We start from the raw sequence: 21272 nt of genomic DNA, 5'->3' as shown, positions 1-21272 counted from the left end.
GTGGACCCCACCCCCCTCTTTACCCCCGCCCCCGTATCTCATCCACATTCAAAACCCCAAACATCATCAGCACCATGAAATACCACCACGAAATACCACCATGAAATATCACCATGAAATATCACCACAGACTTCGTACTGAAAAATCGAGCTGACAAAGGGCAGCAACCTCTCCAACACCTCCTCCCTCCTCTGGCACCTCTACCGCTCCCTCCCCTCCCCCTCCTCCTCGGTAAACTGGGCCGGCTTCTACGTCCACGACCACACCTCCCCTCCCACAAAACCACGCCTCATCTTGGGTCCGTTTCAAGGCAAAGTCGCCTGCCAAACCATCAACTTCGGCCGCGGAGTCTGCGGCACAGCAGCCGCCACCCAGACAACTCAGCTCGTCCCCGACGTCGAGCAGTTCCCAGGTCACATCGCCTGCGACTCGTCCAGCAAAAGCGAAATCGTCGTCCCCATCATGGTCGAGGGCAAGGGCGTGGTAGGGATAATCGACATTGACTGCACAGTCGAAAACGGCTTCGACCAAATAGACAAGGAGTACCTCGAAAAGCTGGCGGACTTTTTAGCAAAGAGCAGCGACTGGCCTTGATGAAGCACATAATAACAAAAAGAAAAGTTGATTAAAAACTACCATAATGTCCCAAAACCTTTTTCTAGTTCAAAAGAAACGTCAAGATGCCTTTCCCACCACCATAACCTAGCAATGTCTCAGTCAAAAATCAATCGATACACAAACAAGCATGCCAGATACATGCACATCAACCCTAGTCTCCTTGTCATCAGAGCAAAAAAGAACCACCCAATGTCAACACAACCACCATTCCCGTCAGAACCAACGGGATCTTGACCACGGCTCTAGCGTTGGCCGGGGTTGATGTCGCCGGCGCCGCATTTTCACTCCCCTTGGGCGTGCTGGACGAAGTCACCGTCCCAGAACCTTGCTCCGCGTCGCCACTGCTAGTGCCAGCATCCACAGCATTCTGAGACCCGTCACCACCGAGACCGGGTCCAGATCCAGCCCCCTCCATCATCAACATCTTGGCCTGCTCAGGGATAGCTGGCAGCAAAGTCGTGTCAATGAGCCAGTTGGCATCCTTGGTAGGGCAGGCATTGGCGTGTGTCGTCGAGACAAATCCTCCATCTCCTTCGGGGGGTGGGTTGGCAGCCAGAGCAGAGGCAAACTTCTCAAACCCATCCAGTTTCTGAACTGAGGAGCCCTTGACGCTAGGAATCTTTGCAATGCCGTAGCCATTATCCCCCATGGCGTATTCGTACATCAGACCTCCAGAGTACACACTCGTCATCTTGTCACTCATCAGAGCAGCAACCTCGCCAAAGTCCCGGCCATTGGTAAGGCAGCCATACTCCGAGAGGCTACACATCGTCAGCATCATCCCACACCACCACCACCAATCCGAAAACCAACTCACAAAATAGGCAAACCATAATCCGAAAAGTTCTTCACCTTCTGGTCCCACCCCGCCGTCCGAAAGTCCGAATTGCACCACGAGTAATCATTCTGTTGTTCACGTCAGCGACCAAACCACCCCTTTCCCACAACACCCGCTCAGACAACTTACAAACGCAAAAAAATCCGACCTCTCATCCTCACTCCCACAATTCATCCAATCCGCCTGCTGCCTCCTATTACTCCCCACATCCGCCGCCGAATACCCCACCGGCACCCTCCGGTACCCCCTCTCCCCAATATACCTCCTCATGTCCCTCGTCACCGCCTTCACATACCTCGCCGCCAGCGTCGAATTCACCACATCATTCACCACCTCATTCCCCGAAAAAAACGCCAGTGTATTCTCATACTTGGCAAACTCGTCAATCGTCGCAAACACGCTCTGCAGATACTTTGCGTTATACGACGGCGCCGGGTCGTACCGGTTGATGCTGTACAGCGGATTGTTGGCATCGACAATAACGTATATCCCCGCATCCGCCAGCTTGCCCATGCACTCGTCGTGCCTAGCAGAATTGTCAATAATGTAGACCCGAATCGTGTTGATGCCCAGCTTTCTGAATTGGTCAATGTCGCGGCTGCAAATCGTCGTGTCCGCCAGGGGGTCCGCCATCGCCGAGGAACCGCCCGGTTGGTAGTCCACTCCGCGAATGTAAAACCGCTTGTCGTTTTGCCAAAAGGCTGTTTTATGATCAACATCAGCCAAGGTCCCCATTTTGAAAAAGGAGTGGTAAGGACAAACCATTCCCGGAAACAGACACAGCCGGCAGGCTACCCCTCTTGGTGGGAGGTTGAGCAACTGTCGGCGACGGGGTGGCTGTCCCAAGACTTGGGAGCATCGTTGCCAAGACCGGCACCAATGCGAGAGATCTCATCTTGGCTTGCAGCAAGAAAATCCGGGGAAGATTGACAAGTGTGAAGAATGTCTCAATGCGGGTTGCTACAAGGAGACCAACGTTTCGATATTAAAGATGGGTGGTGGTAATCAAAGAGTCAAGAAAATAGAAAAAGAGTTCCAAAATCGAGAAGGGCGGTATCAAAAGTAGCGTTGTTGAACGAGAGAATATCTTGTTTTTTTTTCAGAGAGTCGAGGAGGGTGAAAGCGAATGTTTTGGAAAGAGAAAGAGAGAGAGAGAGAGAGAGAGAGAGAGAGAAAGCAAGAAAGCAAGAAAGCAGACAGACTCTGGGGTTATTGAAGAAGCACTGGCCTGCTGGTTCAAGAATAAAAGAAGGAAGGAGTATGGTGCTGTCCTCGACCGGGAAGGAGAAATGTGAAGGTGAAAAGGCCGGAAGCAGTTGCACTCACTCCAGTTGACCTTGCAACCAAACGACACAGGCAACGGACACCAACCTACCTGCCAAACAGTCACCACCTCCCCAACATCTCCCCACCTGCCAACGGAAAGCCCAATCAGTCACCTCAGTCATAATGAGCAACCGTTACGCAGTGACCTTCCATGTGCGCCATGATCAAGATCGCTTCCATGTGCAGCCACACACACACACATACACACACACACACATACACACACACACACCCCATCCGTCTTTTCAGCTCATAACTCCTGTTGCTGCTGCTGCTGCTGCTGCTGTCTTACAAACATAGGTAGGGCAGGAAGTAAGGTAAGAGGGCTCGTGAAATCTCGGCCGATGTTGTCCATCAAGAGGGGCCGAAAAGATCAGCTGTTTCCACATTCCATACCTAGATATATATCTAGGTGGAAAGATCATCCGAACTGTTGATGGAAGTCGTCAAAGTCAAAGCTTTGGGCCCGTCAGGGGTGTCAGCGGGAACTGGCAGTGGCGCCGTGGGGTCATGCACGCACCAAAGGCGGGAAGGACGTCATTGCCAAGATCTTGCGCCCTTCAGGGGACAGCCGTTCACCGTGCCACCCTTGCTTCACATCAAGTGGTTGTCGTGGTGAAACAGCATAAAAGTCAATATAATCCCAGCTGTTTAGAGCCGATCCAGGTCCCAGACACTATAAACATGCTACCCTCTGACACAACCGTCCCCACCAATTCATCGCCATCTACCACCAGGCATGTGGATATACGACAGAATCTATGTACAACCCCCATCTTGGGAGAAAGAAGCCCACTACCACCCCCCCGCGGTATCCTGCCCATCACCACTCATTCCCACTATACTCAATCACCCCCCCGACCATCCACTAAACAGCCTGGATATAACTCGCCGGCACGCTCTTCGTCACACCCCCCTTCTCCACCTCCGCCCACCCATCCCCTGGGTCCTCCTTGATAAGCACAAACCTCTCCCCCTCCGTCATGCTATGCTCCGCATCGCTCTGCGCCGTGTAATCATACAACGCCTCGGCATACTTGAGCTTCTTCGCCCCTCTCCTCGGCGCCACAGCAGGGCCCTTCTTCTTGATCGTGCCACCGATCGACGAACCACTGTTAGAGTAGGTAGATGGTGGTCTCGCCGACTGACCCGTGTGCTGCGGCGCAAGGGACGGTGGTGGTGCCGCCAACATTTCAACATAACTTGCTGGCACGAGACCTTCTTTGTAACCTGCTCGTACTTTGATCCATCCAGAGCCGGCTGTGAATGCTGTTAGTAAGCAGAGCAATAACAGGACAAGGCAGGCAACATACTATCTGGCTCCAATATAACCAGCTCCCGTCCTTCCTGAATCGACAACTCCCCATCACCCCCTGCCTCAAACGTGTACAGCATCTTCCCCTTCTTCTCCGCTGACCCATTGGAGCTGGGCGTGCTACCCGGCAACTCGCTAATATACGCCGCCGGTGGAGGCGCAACGACTCGGTTCTTCCTAACAGTCGTCGTCGAAGCTGCCGGCGTAATGCCTGGTCTCGTAGCGCTGGGAATCTCGGGAGGTGTCTCCTCCGATGGAGAGGTCATCGACCGCTGCGCACTGGCAGCGTATCCCGAATTGACCGAGCTGATCGTCTCTGACCTGCCGAGAGCAGGGAGTTCCGCCACATGATCCGGTGGCCCATTGCTAGGCTTCAACAGAGCGTTAGCAGCCTCCTGTCGTTCCTGCTTGATCTTCTTGCGCTCCTCCTTGTTGAGTTCACCTGGGCACTCGGCTGGGACCTTCATCTCGCATTTGCTATGGCAAGTGTACCCGCAGTCTCGGCAGTCGAATCCCTTGGCGGACAAACCCCATATCCTCTCCCCGCAAAGGTCGCAATTGGTGGGGATTTTGAATGTTTGCGACTTGAAGTTGTGGTTTCTAGCGCCGAGAGTAACATCACCCACGACAGAGGTGATGGTTGATGTCTCAACCTCGGCTGTAAGACGCTTTCGGTCGGCCTGGTGTAGATCTTCCTGGATCATAAAAAGCTGCGCAATAACTGTGACCTCGTCTTTCTGCTCCCTTCCATCCCTAACGTTCTGCTTTGTCCGCTTCAATCCTTCTACTTCACGCCTCTTCTTGTCGACGTCGCGGCGCAGTTCTCCCAGCTGGCTCTTGGACTTGTTGAGCACGTTTCGTAGATAAACCTTGGCCGGGTCGTCGATGGCCATTGATTCATCGTCGTGCCATACTGGACTCGGCTCAAACACCTTGTCCGCCGGCTCGTGGAAGGCGCCCATGTTATGCCTAATGTACATCATCGAGTCGAGGTGAGGCTGGTTGCGCGTGATCTCCTGGGTCAAGTGCTGAACCTGCCCCAAGCTCTGTTGGAGCATGTTGGTCTCGAGATTTGCAGCCACGGTCCACAGAGAGTTGAGCTTGATGGTTCGGAATTCGGAAAGATCCTGGAGGCTGTCCATGACTTCGGGCAGGTACTCGTGGTAGTATTTCTCTTTTTGCTTGTTGGTGACGTTGATCGCAATGAGGTAGGTATTCTTGACGTTGTTCATCTCGTGTATTTGCTGCTGAAAAGAGCTCTGTGCCTTGGCCTTGTCGAAGGAGGACTCGGTCTTCTTCCGCTTGCTCTCCACCTCCTGGCAAGCAGCATCATATTTGGTCTTTTGCTTCCGCAGGTCGGCATACGATGATTCTCTCTCCTTCTCCAGCCTCTCGGCGTACTCGACATGGCGCTTGCGTAGCTCTTCGAATCGTCCCGAGATGACCTTGAGGGGATCGGCTACTTTGGTCACAAGTTCGTTTCCGTACCGATCGTGTTCTTCGGCTCGAGATTCTAGCGTCGTAAGATGGGTCGTCCATGTGGTGAGGGATGCGCTGAAACGATTCGTCAGTATGGGAGGGAAGCCGGAAGTAAGGGGTGGTCCAGCACGCACCTCTCGAGCGAGCCAGGGGTCATGGTAGGAGTATCGCCGACGCTCAGACTGGTTGACTTCTTCGCCTTCTTTTCAAAGTACTTTTTGGCCAGCGCATTGAGCTTGGCACTGTACTCCTTCTCTATGGCACTTCGTTCACGGTAGAAGGACTGGATATCGTCGAGCCAGGCGATGCCATTAGCAACCCAGGCATTCGCCGGTTTGAAGCCATCCTACAGCGTCCGTGGTTAGCCTGACGCATACCAATACAATACTGGCCAGTCCTCCATTGACGATATATCTAGGATTCGAACCTTGAGCTCCGATCCAAAGGTCGGCGCAACGTCTACTTCGGCCATGATTCCTGATTCCGTTCCGGCGTGTCACTTGCGCTTCCTAGACCGCTACAAAGCTGTTTTCGAATCTAAACCATGCACGATAGGCAGCAAAGAGAGGGTATGCAAAAGATAGTTTTTGGATTTTATGGAGGTAGGTCCGTGGTATCCGCGCATCGTCTGTCAAAATAGTACTCGTGTGCGGTGGTGGATGAGGGATTCTGGTAACTGGCCTGGCGAAGTAACACGCGGAGTTGATGGTGACCCCTCCACAGTGAGGTAAGGTGGCTAAAATAAATGTACCCCAGCGAACCATGCAGCTTGCAGCATCAGTGCGCCCTGCGCAGCCCCCTATGCCAAGCGCAGTGGGACGACCAAGACCAGCTCGCGAACCATGGACATGGACATCCATTCGGAAGTTGGGAATAGCGTCTTGCTTCTTCAGTTGCATGCTGTAATATCTATCGAAGACATATCCGTCAGAGAGCTGCTTACGTAGCTTCAAAGCAGTCCATAACCCTAGTCTGGGCCCTGGCTAGACATTCGGGAGAGACCGAATCCTGGATAATAAGGCGGTCTCATGTACATAAGTGCAACAATGCCATGTTTAAAAGAGTTTCCATTGTCTTTAAGGAAGCAACCATGCTTGCTGTTAGAGCCTCTGCGTGTGTTTGCAGGCAGCTGCTAACGCTGGACCCTGATTGAAAGCATGTCAAACGGTGGTGTAAAGCCTAACTTGTCAGGCACCAGCGCCAGTGTCAGTTACCCCGCCAAACCAAGCAGCTTCAATTGCAGGTACAGCCCCACCATCACATCGCTCTTGCTTTGGCTTCCGGAAAGTGTATACCTACCAAGCTGGGCTTCTTCTTCCTTTGTGATATTCTCTGCCAGCTTTCCATCCGACAACAACTAGAACCTCAGGTTTCCGTCAACATCATTGATCCAGTTCAATTTCAACTACCTGATCTGACGACCTCGAGCCCGTTCCCCTCACAGTAAGTGCTCCTGCATCTCTACGACCGACCAGTCGCGAACACAACCTTGACGGCAAGGACGTGATCTGCGACTCGCGGTCAGGGCCAGTTTCCACAACCGCCAGTTGGTTTCGTCTTCCTCCACAACAAAGTTCCGCCCAGGCACCTGCACCTGCCCTTCTACTGGCAACCTTAGGTCGCTGTTTTACGCGTATATTAACTGAGAATTTCCACAGTCTCTCTACCCCTCAACCAATTTTCACCCAAGTCGAAGCCATGGCGGACCTCGCGAGCCGCATCTCCAAGCCGGAGGAGGGCGCTGCCCCCCAAGTTGATGACCCGACCGAGGGTGCCAATAGCGTTGGCATCGTCGAGAACGCCTACGACGTCGAGGTCAAACTCGCCGACCTTCAAAATGATGCCGAAAGCCCGCTCTTCTCCGTCCAGTCTTTCGAGCAGCTTGGCCTCCCCAAGGCGATCAACGATGGCCTTTTAGCTATGAACTTCAAGAAGCCATCCAAGATCCAAGAGAGAGCCCTCCCTCTCATGATCAGCGACCCTCCTACAAACATGATTGCTCAGTCCCAGTCCGGCACCGGCAAGACTGCTGCTTTCGTTCTCACTTGCCTGGCGCGCGTGGACCTCGCCAAGCCGCAACAGCCTCAAGCTCTCCTTCTGGCTCCGAGCAGAGAGCTTGCTCGGCAAATTCAGGGCGTCGTCCAAACAATCGGTCAATTTTGTGAGAACTTGATCGTGCAGGCCGCCATCCCCGGCGAAGTCTCGCGTGAGACTGGTGTCAGGGCCAGCATCGTGGTAGGAACTCCAGGCACCGTCATGGACCTGATCAGACGTCGCCAGTTCGATGTGTCTCAGCTGAAGCTACTCGTTATTGACGAGGCGGACAACATGTTGGACCAGCAGGGTCTCGGTGAGCAGTGTGTGCGTGTCAAGACGTAAGAATCTTCCATCCCCGGATGCAATGGGCAGCTCACTGACAGGAAATAGTCTACTCCCCAAGACCATCCAAATTCTTCTTTTTTCCGCCACCTTCCCAGACAATGTCCACCGGTTCGCGCAGCAGTTTGCGCCCAAGGCGAACGAGATCAAGCTCCGACACACGGAGCTGACAGTCAAGGGTATTTCTCAAATGTACATGGATTGCCCAGACGAGGGCAAGAAATATGATGTGCTTTGCAAGCTCTATGGTCTCATGACCATTGGCTCGTCCGTCATCTTCGTCCGCGTAAGTAGTCGCTGGCAAGAAAATGTGTATCATCCTCTTTCTGACCAACAAATATAGACTCGTGAGAGTGCCAACGAGATTCAGCGCCGCATGGAGGCTGATGGCCACAAGGTGTCTGCCCTTCACGGTGCCTTCGAGGGCCAGAACCGTGATGCTCTCCTCGACGACTTCCGCTCCGGTCGTTCCAAGGTTCTCATCACCACCAACGTCTTGGCTCGTGGCATTGATGTGTCCAGCGTGTCCATGGTCATCAACTACGACATTCCGATGAAGGGCCCCGGCGCTGGCGTGCCAGACTACGAGACCTATCTTCACCGTATCGGCCGTACTGGTCGTTTTGGTCGTGTTGGCGTCTCTATTAGTTTCGTCTACGACAGACGAAGCTACGAGGCCCTTTCAGACATTGCCAATCACTACGGAATCGACCTTGTTCAGCTCAGCCCTGACGACTGGGACTTGACTGAGAAGAAGGTGCAGGACGTGATCAAGTCGAGCCGTGCCCGCCCCGACTACGCTCCTAATGCCCTTGGGAATTAGTTCTCCTGTGGGCGGGGCAGTGCTCGGTGGGATAGGTTGTCCATGATGATGGAGGACTAATTGTGGATATGGGCAGGAATTTGCATGACTATGGATGAAAATTTGCACTTTGCGGGTGGGAGTTTTTGAGAAATTGAGCTTTTCGTGGGCAATGGGCATGTAGTTGAGCACGCAGAGAGATTTGTTAGATACCAAAGGCGAATAAGAAGCCGGAACTTTTCACGATTACTTTTGACTCCTGATGTTTGGCGCCGCCGGGTCCTGGGATTTTATGATTTCCCTCGGGTCCCTACAGCATCCGTGTATCACAGATTGTCGGCGTGCATATGGGGAGTGAATGTACTTGAGTAGTTGATCGACCAAAGGCGCTTGCGCAGGTCCCAGCGGCAAGGAGAGGTTTCTGACGTAGTGTACTTTTGATCGTCCCGAGTTACCCCATCTGCCTTGTTCGTCTCCAAATTGTGGTTTTAGAAGGTGTCTGTTTCCTGTGCCAAAGTTGCTTCGCCTGACAATAGCATCCGGGTATCTATGTGACGGTTTCCCCGCGATATTGTTCAGAGGTGATGAACTCGCCCGAAATACCTACCCGAACATGGCCGAGCAGCAGCATTCGGATAGGTGGAGGTACAGCCACCCGAGTCAACGAAAAAAGAGTACATGGTGGCTGTACCTGCCAAGATGTAGCTCTTAATGGTGTAAGACAACTGCTTGTGCACAAAATGATGAGGTTTGAATGGTTGGATGGTAGATGCCATCCACGTGATTGACACCAATTCGGGTGGTTTCAATGAGGTTTTGGCCAATGAGGGGGGTTTCCGCCCCTTCTTGAGGGCCAGGCGGCTAAAAATGGGTGTAAGCGCCTACACACCTATTTGGCACTGCCTGGTTTTTTGATGTGAGTGGATGGTGTGTTGTCTTTGCAGGAGATGCAGAGAGATGCACTGTGGGGTTGGCGGATGGGTGATGCAAGGGGACAGCCACTTTTGGGTGCTGTTGCTGTTTGGGGTGGTTGGAGGGGGGAGGGAAAGGGACTGATGTTTGCTTTTTGGGGAGAGCGAAGAGTTCGGGAGATGGGTTTCAAACTGAGATTTTAGAAGCTGAAAAGGGGGAAAACGGCGGGTTCGGGAGGGGAGGATGACGCAACAAGGCTGTCTTTCAAGTATAAGTTGATTATGGGAGGTTATGGTCAGGCGAAGTGCGGCGCTGTGCGGTACTTGGTCTTCCCGCCCGGTATGCACATCCGCGGCAGGGGTAAGGGATCTTGTATCTCTTTGTCATTGTCCTGTCTCTTTTCTAAATGGGTGGGCGGTATCATTAAGCGCAGCCCGCGGGCAGGCGTGCAGTGGAGGGAACAGGCGCTCAGCGGCAAGCAAGGGTATGGGTAGGTATGTAGGTGTGTACCAAACCTGGTTGAGGTTAGGGTCAAGCCACGCTTGATATGGGGATGGTGTGTGTGAGTGATCCTACCCGCCGCGGTTGAGAGATCGATGAGATGACAACGAGGTGGTGGTGTGTGACACCGTTGTTCTTTTGATCCCTTCTCTTCTTTTCTTCAGGTTTATCCCCGAGTCGCTCACTCCTGTATCACTTTCTTTTTTCTCATATTCTTCTTGTTTCAAGTTTTTGTTCTCTGTTTCCTTTTCGAGGTTGTATCGTGAGAGGGGTTCTGGTTTCTGGTTTTTTCTTCGGACGAGAACGACTTTCCCATGTTTTTTTGTTCATGATCGTCATCATCATCTTTTCTTAGTTTCTATCTCTCTCCTACAGTGTTATCGTGGATACGACATGAGAGAGATGCTGGCCTTCGTCCTCAACAACCCTTAATGTTTACACACCCTCACCGAGACCAGACCAGGTCGGCCGCTTTCTGCCCTGTCAACAACTCACCTGCACATCGCCCAGCCGCCGAGGTAACCCGCCGCTGGCTATACAACCATAGGCCTCCCTACACGAAGCTTTGCTTGGCGGACCTAGATTGTTGAAGAAGGGGGGACCTTTGTTCGGACGAAAAGAAGAAGTTTGGAAAAGGGTTTGTTGCGGAGTATGCAGATGGACTGAAGGTCCTTTTGAGGTGGGTAACTTTACATAACCATGATGGTCCTGGTCTGAAACTTTGTCGAGGGGAGAAGCTGACACTTGAAGGGGGATACAGATGTTGCTTCAGAGAATGGCATATAGGCTGTTCTTACTATGCCTCACGTTATGGACGACACTGCTTACCTTTGCCAACGCCCAACAGCAGCAAACCAAGAACGTCACGTCAGAGATCCTCAACTTTGTGCCGCAGTGCGCTCAGGAGTGTTTCCGGTCGTTTATTGCGGCGAACTTCGACTCGAGGATATGCGGGAACTCGCCGTCGCTGCAATGTTTGTGCCGGCAGACAGGGTTGTCAGGGTATACGGTGGGAGAGGGTGCAGTGTCGTGTATAATTGGGGAAAGTCAGTTGGGGTCTTGTCAGGGGAGGGATTCTACCAGTGAGTTCATTACGAATGGATAGGCGGTGTTGGTTTGCTGACATTTGGGAAGGCGATACGACTACGACGGCTTATAACATGTGTGTGGGCGTGTCGAAGGCGGCGCCGAGGACACACGAGACTCTTACAGCTACCTTGATTCGGCCTACTGGGACAGGAGGTCTGATTGTACCCACACCATCGCCGACAAGATCAGTCACCGGCACTGCGACATCAACAACAGCAAGCACCACGTCGACCTTTGCTTCTCGAACACGACCTCCAATTGCTACGGCCAGCGACCCGAACGAGACGTTCATCCCCGCTGACCCCTCAGCAACACCAACCGCCCCCCCCGTTGCTTCAAATCCTCAGCCAACCTTGAGCACCGGCCAGGTTGTTGGGATTGTAGTAGGATGCGTTGCCATGGTGCTGCTGGGAGTTGGACTGATCTTCCTGGCCAGGTGTATTCGGCGGAGAAGATATGGAGATCTGGAAGGGGGTGACTCTGGGTTCGCAAAGATGAAAGAGTCTCCAAACAATGGAAGGGCCAGCGTGTTTCCTGGTCTTCAAATTTCGAGTCCGTTGGCTCGGATTCCAGCGGAAAGGGACCCCAACGATCCACGATGGAATTCGACTCCGGCTCTTACTCCGGCAGTCAGCAACGCCAACTCGGAGAGACGGGTTCCAGGTGTTGGTGTCGGCTTGAACGCATCTTTGTTTGCGAACGCTACGATGGTGCCTTCCCCGAAGCCAGCTCGCACTGCTTCCCCGAAGGTTCAGGCTCAGAATAGTGTTCCAAAGGTGGTTTTGAGCCCACCTGCTCCGGCACAACCACAACCACAAGGGAGCCCGCCGAAGCCGACGTTGACTCTCGCTATTCCGCGACCACAAGAGCGCATGTATCGAGTTCCTGCCAGCCGGACCGATAGTGTTGTCACCGAATTTGCCGAGGATGGAGAGGTCGAGACGGCGAAAACAGCAAAGACTTCTGTCTGGAGGCCACCACCGAGCGATCCTCAGTCTGCGACAGCCATGTACTTTGCTGATAAGGGAGGCAATTGGGTGTTGCGGAATACACCGTCGCAAAGGCCGGAGCAGAGACCGGAACAGAGGCCTGAGCCTTCTGTCAACAAGAACAAGGCCGTGCCTCCACTGCCGAAGCCCCAGCAGGCTTCCGTTCCTCTCGCTCAGGCCGAGCTCCCAAGCCCTGACTTGCACAAGACGAGAGCTGAAAGGGCCAAGGATGCCTACGTGATGTTTTCACCAAACGCCTTGGTGTCACCTCTGAGAATTCCTTCCAAGGAAAGCGCGAAGATGCTCGGGTCTCCCATCGCATTCAAGGACCAACGCCGCGAGCCGCAAGTTTCGAGGCAAAATCCTGCCAATAGGTCTTCGCAGACTGCCGAGACTCTCATCAGCTCTCCTGAGTTGGGAAGGAAACAGGGCAAGCAGCCGGATACATACTTTGATGTGATGCGGGAAGGGCGGGAGCTGACTGGCGATCGGAGCAAGAGGCGGTCAATGAGGAGGGCTAATCGGAGGAACTCTCAGGAAGGGGCACAGACACCTGTGCGGTCACCATATGAGGATGACGCTGTTATTGAGGATGAGATGCAAGTGGACTTGTCGCCTGTGGTGGAATCGCCCAATACGCCTATCTCGCCGGGGAAGTCTCCTGTCTCTTACCCAAAGATCAGGAAACGCACCGAGGCTGCTCAGGTACCGCCTGTTCCTGAGAGAGCCGATAGGAATAGTAGAAGCAGCAGGGGATCAGACTTGCTTCCGCGAGGACACCAGTACAATGTCTGGCACCCAGGGCATTCAATGCCAGCTGCTCCCCAAGGGCCCAAACGGCCAACATATGGCGCCAGTCTCAACCCAGTGCCAGTGCGCAATCCAGCGCAGATGAGGACTGGATCCCCTGACACTCGCGGGGGACCTACCATTGAGGACCAGTATTTCCGCAGCCAGAAGAGGTTGTCAAACCCAGCTTCATACTGGGGAGGGCCATCATCATCCCAACCCCGACCTGCGCAGCAAACTCGGCCACCGTATGATCCCCGCCAGCAGCCGCAACAACAACAACAACGACCAAATCCTCAGCAACAGCAACGGCCCTACCCCCAACAACAACAACAATACCTCCAACCCCAACAACGCCGCCCTCAACAACCACAACAATACTCCCAACCCCCACCTTACTCCCAACCCCCTTACCCGCAACAATACCTCTCTCGACCACAACAACAACAACAACAACAACAACAACAACAACAACAATACAAACCTTACATCCCCCCGTCTTACCCCTCCCCAGCAGGAGCAACATCTTCTTCTCAAACCCCCATCGACAGCGCAGTAGCCATGTCCAATCCAGGGGGCTCAAATTCGGCCCACAGCAGCCAGTCCTCCTTGCTGCTGGCTAAACGCCGAGGTCCGGACAGGGCAGCGGCGTTGACGCTGGCGAACGCGGGTGATTCCTACCAGAAAAAGGCACAGAGGACAAACTGGCAAAGGCAGGATCCGGATGAGCTGCCGCCAATTACGCCGGGGTGGGTGCCTGAGTTGACGCCTACGAGGAGGGGGGATGATTTGTTTCTGAATGTGAGGTAACAGGAAGATGTTGGTTATGATGAGATGGCATTTTCTTTGGACAAACTGTCAAGAGATGAGGTTTCTTTTCTTTGTCGTTTTGGCTGGGCGTTCAAGCCTTTTTTTTTTGGGGGGGGGGGGGGTTCTTTTAGGGGTGGTTATCAGCGTTTCTTTCACTTTTTATTACATTGTACAATAGCGAGCATACGCATGCAGAAAGGGCATGAGGAGGGAGGGAGGTCATTGTAAGCATATATGGCGTTTTCTTTTGTGGGAAAGTATCAAGGGATACCCGGCGGCACAGATGATGAGGAGGGGGACAGAAAGATGTGTATATATAGTAGAGACATTTCTGTAATTGCTTGGAGGGTAGAGACAAGAGAGGGATGGACATGTACAAAAGGATAAAGAGTTTACAGAAAATTAGTCCTTTTCACCACTGTCTCCCTTTTGCTGTAGCCTTTCTCGAGCAAAGTATGTGATTTTGTTGAATCTGGATTGTCACGAAGCACCGACTTTCCAACGATCACCGATTGAAATGAGATCGCAAGAAACATCCGGGTTGCCCGGCATTTGACAGTCGGTGAAGTGGCGAGGGGCGCCCAGGCCTCAATCTCAATTGCAGACGGGGATAAGAACAAGGAGAGCCTGAGATTTATTCTTGTAAACACACAGATAATAGATGCAGCAATAACCCTAACCATCTCAGGGTTAAGCTGGGATATGCCCCGCCTTTTCACATGCGCGATCTCGCTGACGAAGTTACCCCTCTGTTTATCGATAAGCAAAGAGAAAACCCCGCAGTACTCCCTGTTCTCTGCGGATTGTGGGGGGTGGTCTGCCCGTCACCCGAGAGATGTCATTCCCTCCAAGAAGTACAGGCAGGTCGTTTCCTGTCAATTGATGGAAGCAAAGAAACGTCCCAACGGCTAGCCATGGCATAAGAAACATTCCATCACACCTTCTCTGGGACCCGGGGGACGGACGAACCCACCTACCATGTCAGTCGCCGTTGGCACGTTGCACACACACGTTTTCCACGGGATGTTTCCGAGCGATTAGATGCGCGCATACCTACCCCAATCGGGAGTTGATTTGGATTTCTAAGCACTTGTAGACAAGACTCCGATCTGAGGAGACAGCAGCCCAGGTCGGGCAGATAGCCGAGCGGTTGTTTACTTTGCAGTACACAATTTGTTGTTGTCATTATTCAGCTCCACGCAGTTTATTTAGTTGCTGCTTACTTTGTCAAACGTCTGAATGGCTCTCTCTGGGTCGTCCGATGGACGGAAGTGTCAGTCTCTCCAGACTCCACCAGGGCCAAAGCTTAACAACACCTGGGTCTCGAGAATTTCCCCGGTTTCCAGAGTCTGGAAGGGGAGTAGAAAAAAAAATTGGCATCCCCCGCTGTCGGAACTCTTTCGTCCATTTTTCGGGGAGACAGGGAGTGCGAGAGTGGATGCCAAAAAGGTAGTCCGCTCGGTAGTAGTTCCAGCCCCATTGTTCTTTTTGAAGAAAGTCCCCTTGTTGGGGTTTTGCCGCCTGCCAACGCGAAAAATTTAAAGCAGGTCCCTGAAACTACGGCTTGTGTTTTTTCTCTTCATTTTTATTGCCGCGGGCTTATATATTGTTTGAACTTCGGTACATTCTTATATAAACATCGGATCGTGGAACGAAAGAGGGGGAATTGTTGCTCTCATAACTCCCTTGACAACCAAGACAGGATATCCCGACTTGTGACTTTCAACTCATTTCTCGCCAGTTTCATGCTTTTATTTTTTCAACTCTTTATATCAGCGCTCACTCGCATCGACGATCAAATAAGTCTTCCGCCTTCCGACATCTCACAGCAGACCCCCAAACCTTTGCCAACAGATTTGGCCCAGTTGCAGCCGAGAACGATTGCGTGCTCTGGATGACGCCTTTGCTACCTGCATACTCCAACAAGACGCCAGCAGCGTCATACACTCTGATTCGGCTGCCACAACCCGCCAAGCGGTAGCGAATAGCTGCAAGGCTGCGAACTGGAACGTGGGGTGTGTTACTGGGGGAGGGGGGGAAGCAACCATCTACACGCATTTGCTCACGCTCACGCACTGCATAGCACCATCGTTCCGGAAATAGAGAAGGCGCATTTCTGGAAGCAGCGAGGGGAGGAGTTAGGGGAAAGGTTGAAAAAGAGGGAATCCGGGGTAAAAAGGGGGGTTGGCATCTCTTGTCTTTGCCTCTCACATCCCGTTCTGGTGATAGCATCAGCGAGGTTGTTGCAGGTGGAAGAGTGAGAAACTTCTTCTCTTATCCAATTTTTTGGAACTCCCGCCCAATACGTTGTGTGAGAGCTGGACGGCCATTGGCTCGATATCTCTCTTCACTACTTTGCAACACTCATCACGCACACCCTCTGTTTCGGTCTCTCTCGGTCACAACACCATCCTTTCAGGGATCCGGATTTACACGTATTACAGCTTGCTGGACCCTGAAATATCCAATCTTGTTGGAACATTTGGAGCCTTATCTTGCCGGAAAGCGACGGCATTTCACTCGTGACTAAACAGCACATCACGACAACCCTCCGTTTCGTAAACCATGGGTCTCTTGTGCGTATAGCCCGTTTTATATCCTGCCCGCACCACACATACACATCTCACCACACCGCTTCGCTCTCGTCTATGTATGGCGTCATGCTGATATTCTGCAAAGGGCGCTGGGAACGGCCTTGGATTGGCCAGAGGCGAAGACGAAGGCTCATCATGTCAGGGCCTGGGGCATCAAGGTGAGTGAGGGCACTTGTAATTGCATGGAAATCTCGGGAAGAGCCGGGGCCTTGGTGGTCAGCGACGAGCTAACACTTGCTTTTGTCCTGTAGCAATTGCTGGAGATATGGAATAAGGCCAAGGTCAAGGAGAGAGATGCCATGCTTTGGGGTGACGAGGTATGTTTATCTTCGAGTGCTGATTCGTAGACTGGTGCTGAGACACTTCTAGGTCGAGTACCTTGTCGTGACATATTCCAAAGATGACCCCAAGGTTTTGCTCTCTTTGAGGCAGGCTGATATCCTCGCTGCTCTGGCTGGAGACAAAGATCTGGCCAAGGAGGTTACGCCCCCTGCCTCCCCCGGTGGGACGAAACCAAAGTAAGAGAAGCTTGATTTGTTGAGGAGACCGTCCGTACTAACCGTCATAGGGACAAGTATCCATCCCCAGTCTTCCATCCCGAATTCGGCAGATTTATGCTCGAAGCGACCCCTGGTAAGCCATGGGGCATCGACTTCAAGGAGCTCTTGCATGTTGAGCCTGATATGAAGTTGAGGTATGTACACCAGTCAGCTCGAGTAAGAATCCTTCTTCTAACACGACGCAGGCGAGCCATTGCAAAGGATCACATGTTGCCTAATGAGTACCCAATCACCTTGACAACCTTCCCCAGGATAGGTAGCCCTGGCGTTTTCACTGAACCCCATTATCCAGTCTCGGGACCCAAACTGAGGTCACAATTTGTCCCCGATGAAATCGCCAATCCTCACATTCGTTTCCCAACGCTCGCTGCCAACATTCGATCCCGGCGTGGCCGCAAAGTACAGGTCAACGTACCTGTGTTCAGAGATGAGAACACGCCATGGCCGTGGAAGGACCCAACTGTCAACTACGACCTTCACAACTGGCCCGAAGACGACGACGTCCGGAATGGCGCCGCGCCAGACAACTTTATTCACATGGATGCCATGGCGTTCGGCATGGGCTCTTGCTGTCTTCAGATCACCTTCCAAGCAAAGAACATCACCGAGGGTAGAAAGATGTACGACCAGCTCTCACCCCTCGGCCCCATCCTCCTGGCGCTGACGGCTGCCACACCAATCTACAAGGGTTTCCTCGCCGATACCGATGTGAGGTGGAATCAGATCAGCAAAGCTGTTGATGATCGCACTGCCGAAGAATTAGGCGAGAAGCCTCTACAAAACGACCGCTGGCGTATTCCCAAGTCGAGATATGCCTCCAACTCGACCTACATCTCCGAAGACCCCAGGCTGAGGGAAGAATACCTCGACCCCAACCTAGTCATCGACCCCGAAATCAAGCAGCAGCTCCTCGACGGCGGCATGGACGACCGCCTCGCCACCCACTTCGCTCACCTCTTCATCCGCGACCCCATCGTCATCTTCAACGAAGACCTGGAAGTCCTCGACCTCTCCAAGACGGACCACTTTGAGAACATCCAAAGCACCAACTGGCAGCACATGCGCTTCAAGCCTCCCCCAGCGGACAACAACATCGGATGGAGGGTAGAGTTCCGCCCAATGGAGATTCAAATTACCGATTTCGAAAACGCGGCCTTTTCGGTCTTTATGGTCCTCATCACGAGGGTGATTTTGTCGTTTGACCTCAATTTCTACATCCCCATCACCAAAGTCGACGAAAACATGGAGACCGCCCACAAGCGGGATGCTGTCCTTCAGGAGAAGTTTTGGTTTAGGCGTAACCTCTTCTCCTCCCGGCCGTCGAGGGGCTCAGGCTCAGGCACCAACACCCCCCGCTCTGGTGGCGGTGGCAGCAGGGCCAACTCGCGCCCTCCGTCGCCTGTTGGTCCGGTGGAGGATGAGTACAAGCTCATGACTGTCAACGAGGTCATCAATGGCGACGAGGAGGGGGAGTTTCCGGGTTTGATCCCGCTTGTGGAGAGTTATCTGGACTCGGTCAATGTGGACGTGGCGACCAGGTGTCAGTTGGCGAGGTATTTGGACTTGATCAGGAAGAGGGCGAATGGGGAGTTGTGGACGGCGGCGAGGTGGATTAGGGAGTTTGTCAAGGGGCACGAGGGGTACAGGAGGGATAGTGTGGTTAGTGAGGAGGTGAACAAGGATTTGGTGGGCAAGGTGATTGAGATTGGAGAGAGGGAGGCGAGGGGGGAGGGGTTTAAAGGGCTGGGTAGGGGGGTTGAGAAACTGCTGGGGGGGTTTTAGATGGGATGAGGTGAGGGGGGTCATACATAGTCATGATATACGTTTGCTTTTTTTTTGTTCAAGGTGGGTGAGCGCTGGCCGGATGAGGGTGGCTGTTTGCTTCTGAGCCGTGTGTATATTTTGTTTTTGCAAGAGTAGATAGAAGACATTGTGCTGCTTTTATATACACGTCCTCATTGTGCATCCTACTATGGTAAATGACGGTGGCTTTATCCATGCCCATGCGCAAACAAGAGTGTGTGCTGATTAAGATGCATGTACAAATAATCACCATCCTATATAACAGCTTAAACTAGCCTCGCAAGACGCATTTAGAGGAAATGAGGGCCTTGGTAACTTGTCAAGAAGTCCAAACTAAAGTAAGCCAGGTTACAGGTCGGGAAGGTAAATAGGAGAGAGGAGGTAGGTGATGAGAAAGAGTGCTACGCCAAAGAGTATGTTTCAGATGTATGGAGCACAAAGGGTTGTGTAAACAGCGTGTCTTAGCTTGGACAGAACAGAGACAGGTGGATGACATACCCCTTCAAAGAGTCGGACTCTGAGAGTCTTGCACGATTGATACCACTGTCTAGGACAAGTCCTATCAGGAGTCTGGGGGGCCAACATGTCAAGCTGGGTGAGAACTTCCGAGTTGAAAAGTAGTAGCTGTGGTGTATAACAACGAGGATAAAGGACCTGGAGGTAAGTAAAGAGGCATAAACCGACCCACAAAACGCCAACAAAAAAACACCCATCAACACCAGGATCAGGATCATCTCCAAAGCTCAACCTCTTTACCATCTTCCTTCTTCAATTTACTTCTTTACATACAAAAGAGACACACTCAGACAGACAGACAACTCGCTACGCTAACACATGCATATGCAAAAAAAACAATAAAACCAAAAATTCTTATCCAAGAAATTATATTATTTCTAAAACTTGCTCCTCTATCTCCTCCACTCATCCAATGAAAAAATAAATCAGAAAACAAATTTAAAGCACAAGCGCCAAAGCAGCAACCACACCCATCAACCCACCAACAACCATCCTGCCCGCACCGTTCACCTCAACAATCGGGAGCTTGGTAGGCCCAGGAGCGGGAATCTGCTCGTTGATGGGCACCAAGGGGAGCGTAACCTCAGGAGAGTAGGTATACGCAGGCTTGGTGGGGGGCTGGGGCACAAAAGTGCCGTTGTTTCCGCTGTTGATGGGGGCACCGCCGGTGGGGACGGGGACGACAACGGGGGGAACGCTGGTGGACTGCTCGACACCGCCGGTGAGGGTGACGGTCCTGGTGCCGGTCGAGGTGAGGAGGGTGGTGAGGGTGGTGTCGATGTTGGGGATGCCACCGGTGGGAACACCGCCGGTAGGGACATCAGTAGGGACACCCTCGACGGGGATGCCGTCAGTGGGGACACCCTCGCCAGGCACGCCGACGGTAGGGACGTCGGTGGGAACACTCTCGCCCGGAACGGTGGCGCTACCAATAGGGCAGACGGTGGTGCCAACGGCAACGATGGAAGTCACGACGCGGCTGGGGCAGTCGACAACGGTGGGAGGGCAGGAAGAGACGGTGATGACTTCGGTGGCGTAGACGGTGGAGGTGGTCCAGCCGTCAGGGAGAGTGGCGGTCTCGGTAGGCTCAGGGGTGGCGGTGACGGTGGGAGTGACGGGGCAGACGGTGGTGCCGATGGCGATAACGGAGGTCACGACGCGACCGGGGCAAGAGGTGACGCTGGGAGCGCACGAGGTAACAGTGAAGGTTTCGGTGGCGAAGATGGTCGAGGTGGTGAACTCCTGGGCAGTGGTGGTGACCTCGTCGGAACCGGTCTCGGTGGGGACGGCAGTCTCGGTAGGGTCAACGCCAGTGGTCTCAGCATCAGTGGGCTCAGCGGAAGGCTCAGCAGTCTCGGTGGGCTCGCCAGTAGGCTCAGCGGTCTCGGTCTCAGTAGCAGTAGCAATATCGGTGGTGGTGGTCTCCTCCTCGTCATCCGAGCAGACGTCATCCTCATCCTCATCACCGGGGCTGGCGGTGGTGGTGGTCTCGGGGGCCTCGGTGGTCAGGGTTGGCTCAGGGCCGTCAGTGGTGGTGGCGGTCTCGCTGGTAGTGGTAACCTCCACAGTCTCGGTGGCAGACTCGGAGGTGGTCTCAGTAACAGTCTCGGAGGCAGTCTCGGTAGCAGACTCGGCGGCAGACTCGGTGGCAGTCTCAGTAGCCGTCTCGGTAGCGGTGGGCTCCTCAGAGTCGGAGGTGATGGTGGAAGTAGGCTCCTCGGATACAGTCTCAGAGGCAGTCTCGGTCACGGTAGGCTCAGCAGAGGTCACAGTCTGGGTGGTGCTGGTGGTGCTGGAAACAGTGGTGCTGGTAGAGGTAGCGGCATCCTCAAGCTGGTAGACGCTGATGCCCTTGACCTTCCAGAAAACGTCTTCAAAGTCAGCGCCGTGATCCCTGACGTACTCGTAGCACGTGTCAAATTGGCTCGATAGGTCTTTTTGTAGCCGAAAG

At 53.2% G+C, this 21272-nt stretch overlaps 7 protein-coding genes across 7 annotated transcripts in view; 4 read left to right on the top strand and 3 right to left on the bottom strand.

Annotated features, from left to right (window-relative positions):
- Nucleotides 1-142: 142 nt before the first annotated feature.
- Nucleotides 143-595, top strand: PODANS_2_1630 (uncharacterized protein; the record flags this gene model as incomplete). The annotated part of the gene is made up of 1 exon (XM_001910873.1): nucleotides 143-595. A coding segment is annotated over one exon (453 nt), but the record flags the coding sequence as incomplete, so codon positions are not given.
- Nucleotides 596-785: 190 nt separating this feature from the next.
- Nucleotides 786-2352, bottom strand: PODANS_2_1620 (uncharacterized protein; the record flags this gene model as incomplete). Its single annotated transcript, XM_001910872.1, has 4 exons — nucleotides 786-1380; nucleotides 1437-1525; nucleotides 1587-2158; nucleotides 2220-2352. 4 exons carry the CDS (start codon nucleotides 2350-2352, stop codon nucleotides 786-788), a joined length of 1389 nt encoding a protein of 462 aa, XP_001910907.1.
- Nucleotides 2353-3651: 1299 nt separating this feature from the next.
- PODANS_2_1610 (uncharacterized protein) lies at nucleotides 3652-6049 on the bottom strand (the record flags this gene model as incomplete). The annotated part of the gene is made up of 4 exons (XM_001910871.1): nucleotides 3652-4043; nucleotides 4097-5652; nucleotides 5712-5923; nucleotides 6005-6049. 4 exons carry the CDS (start codon nucleotides 6047-6049, stop codon nucleotides 3652-3654), a joined length of 2205 nt encoding a protein of 734 aa, XP_001910906.1.
- A 941-nt stretch (nucleotides 6050-6990) lies between these two features.
- PODANS_2_1600 (uncharacterized protein) lies at nucleotides 6991-8779 on the top strand (the record flags this gene model as incomplete). Its single annotated transcript, XM_001910870.1, has 3 exons — nucleotides 6991-7952; nucleotides 8005-8242; nucleotides 8300-8779. Coding segments are annotated over 3 exons (1680 nt in total), but the record flags the coding sequence as incomplete, so codon positions are not given.
- Nucleotides 8780-10931: 2152 nt separating this feature from the next.
- Nucleotides 10932-13848, top strand: PODANS_2_1590 (uncharacterized protein; the record flags this gene model as incomplete). Its single annotated transcript, XM_001910869.1, has 2 exons — nucleotides 10932-11253; nucleotides 11306-13848. 2 exons carry the CDS (start codon nucleotides 10932-10934, stop codon nucleotides 13846-13848), a joined length of 2865 nt encoding a protein of 954 aa, XP_001910904.1.
- A 2536-nt stretch (nucleotides 13849-16384) lies between these two features.
- Nucleotides 16385-18784, top strand: PODANS_2_1580 (uncharacterized protein; the record flags this gene model as incomplete). Its single annotated transcript, XM_001910868.1, has 4 exons — nucleotides 16385-16600; nucleotides 16694-16759; nucleotides 16812-16944; nucleotides 17031-18784. Coding segments are annotated over 4 exons (2169 nt in total), but the record flags the coding sequence as incomplete, so codon positions are not given.
- A 975-nt stretch (nucleotides 18785-19759) lies between these two features.
- PODANS_2_1570 (uncharacterized protein) overlaps nucleotides 19760-21272 on the bottom strand; it is a gene marked incomplete at both ends in the record, with an annotated part of 2555 nt that continues 1042 nt past the window's right edge. Inside the window, one exon of the mRNA XM_001910867.1 lies at nucleotides 19760-21250. Within this exon, the coding sequence (XP_001910902.1) occupies nucleotides 19760-21250 (1491 nt within the window). The remainder of the gene's footprint in view (nucleotides 21251-21272) is intronic.

This window comes from Podospora anserina, chromosome 2 (genome assembly GCF_000226545.1).
Source record: "Podospora anserina S mat+ genomic DNA chromosome 2, supercontig 2".
Classification (NCBI taxonomy): domain Eukaryota; kingdom Fungi; phylum Ascomycota; class Sordariomycetes; order Sordariales; family Podosporaceae; genus Podospora; species Podospora anserina.
The sequence above is the reverse complement of the archived record's forward strand: the minus strand, read 5'-3'. Positions and strand labels throughout refer to the sequence as shown.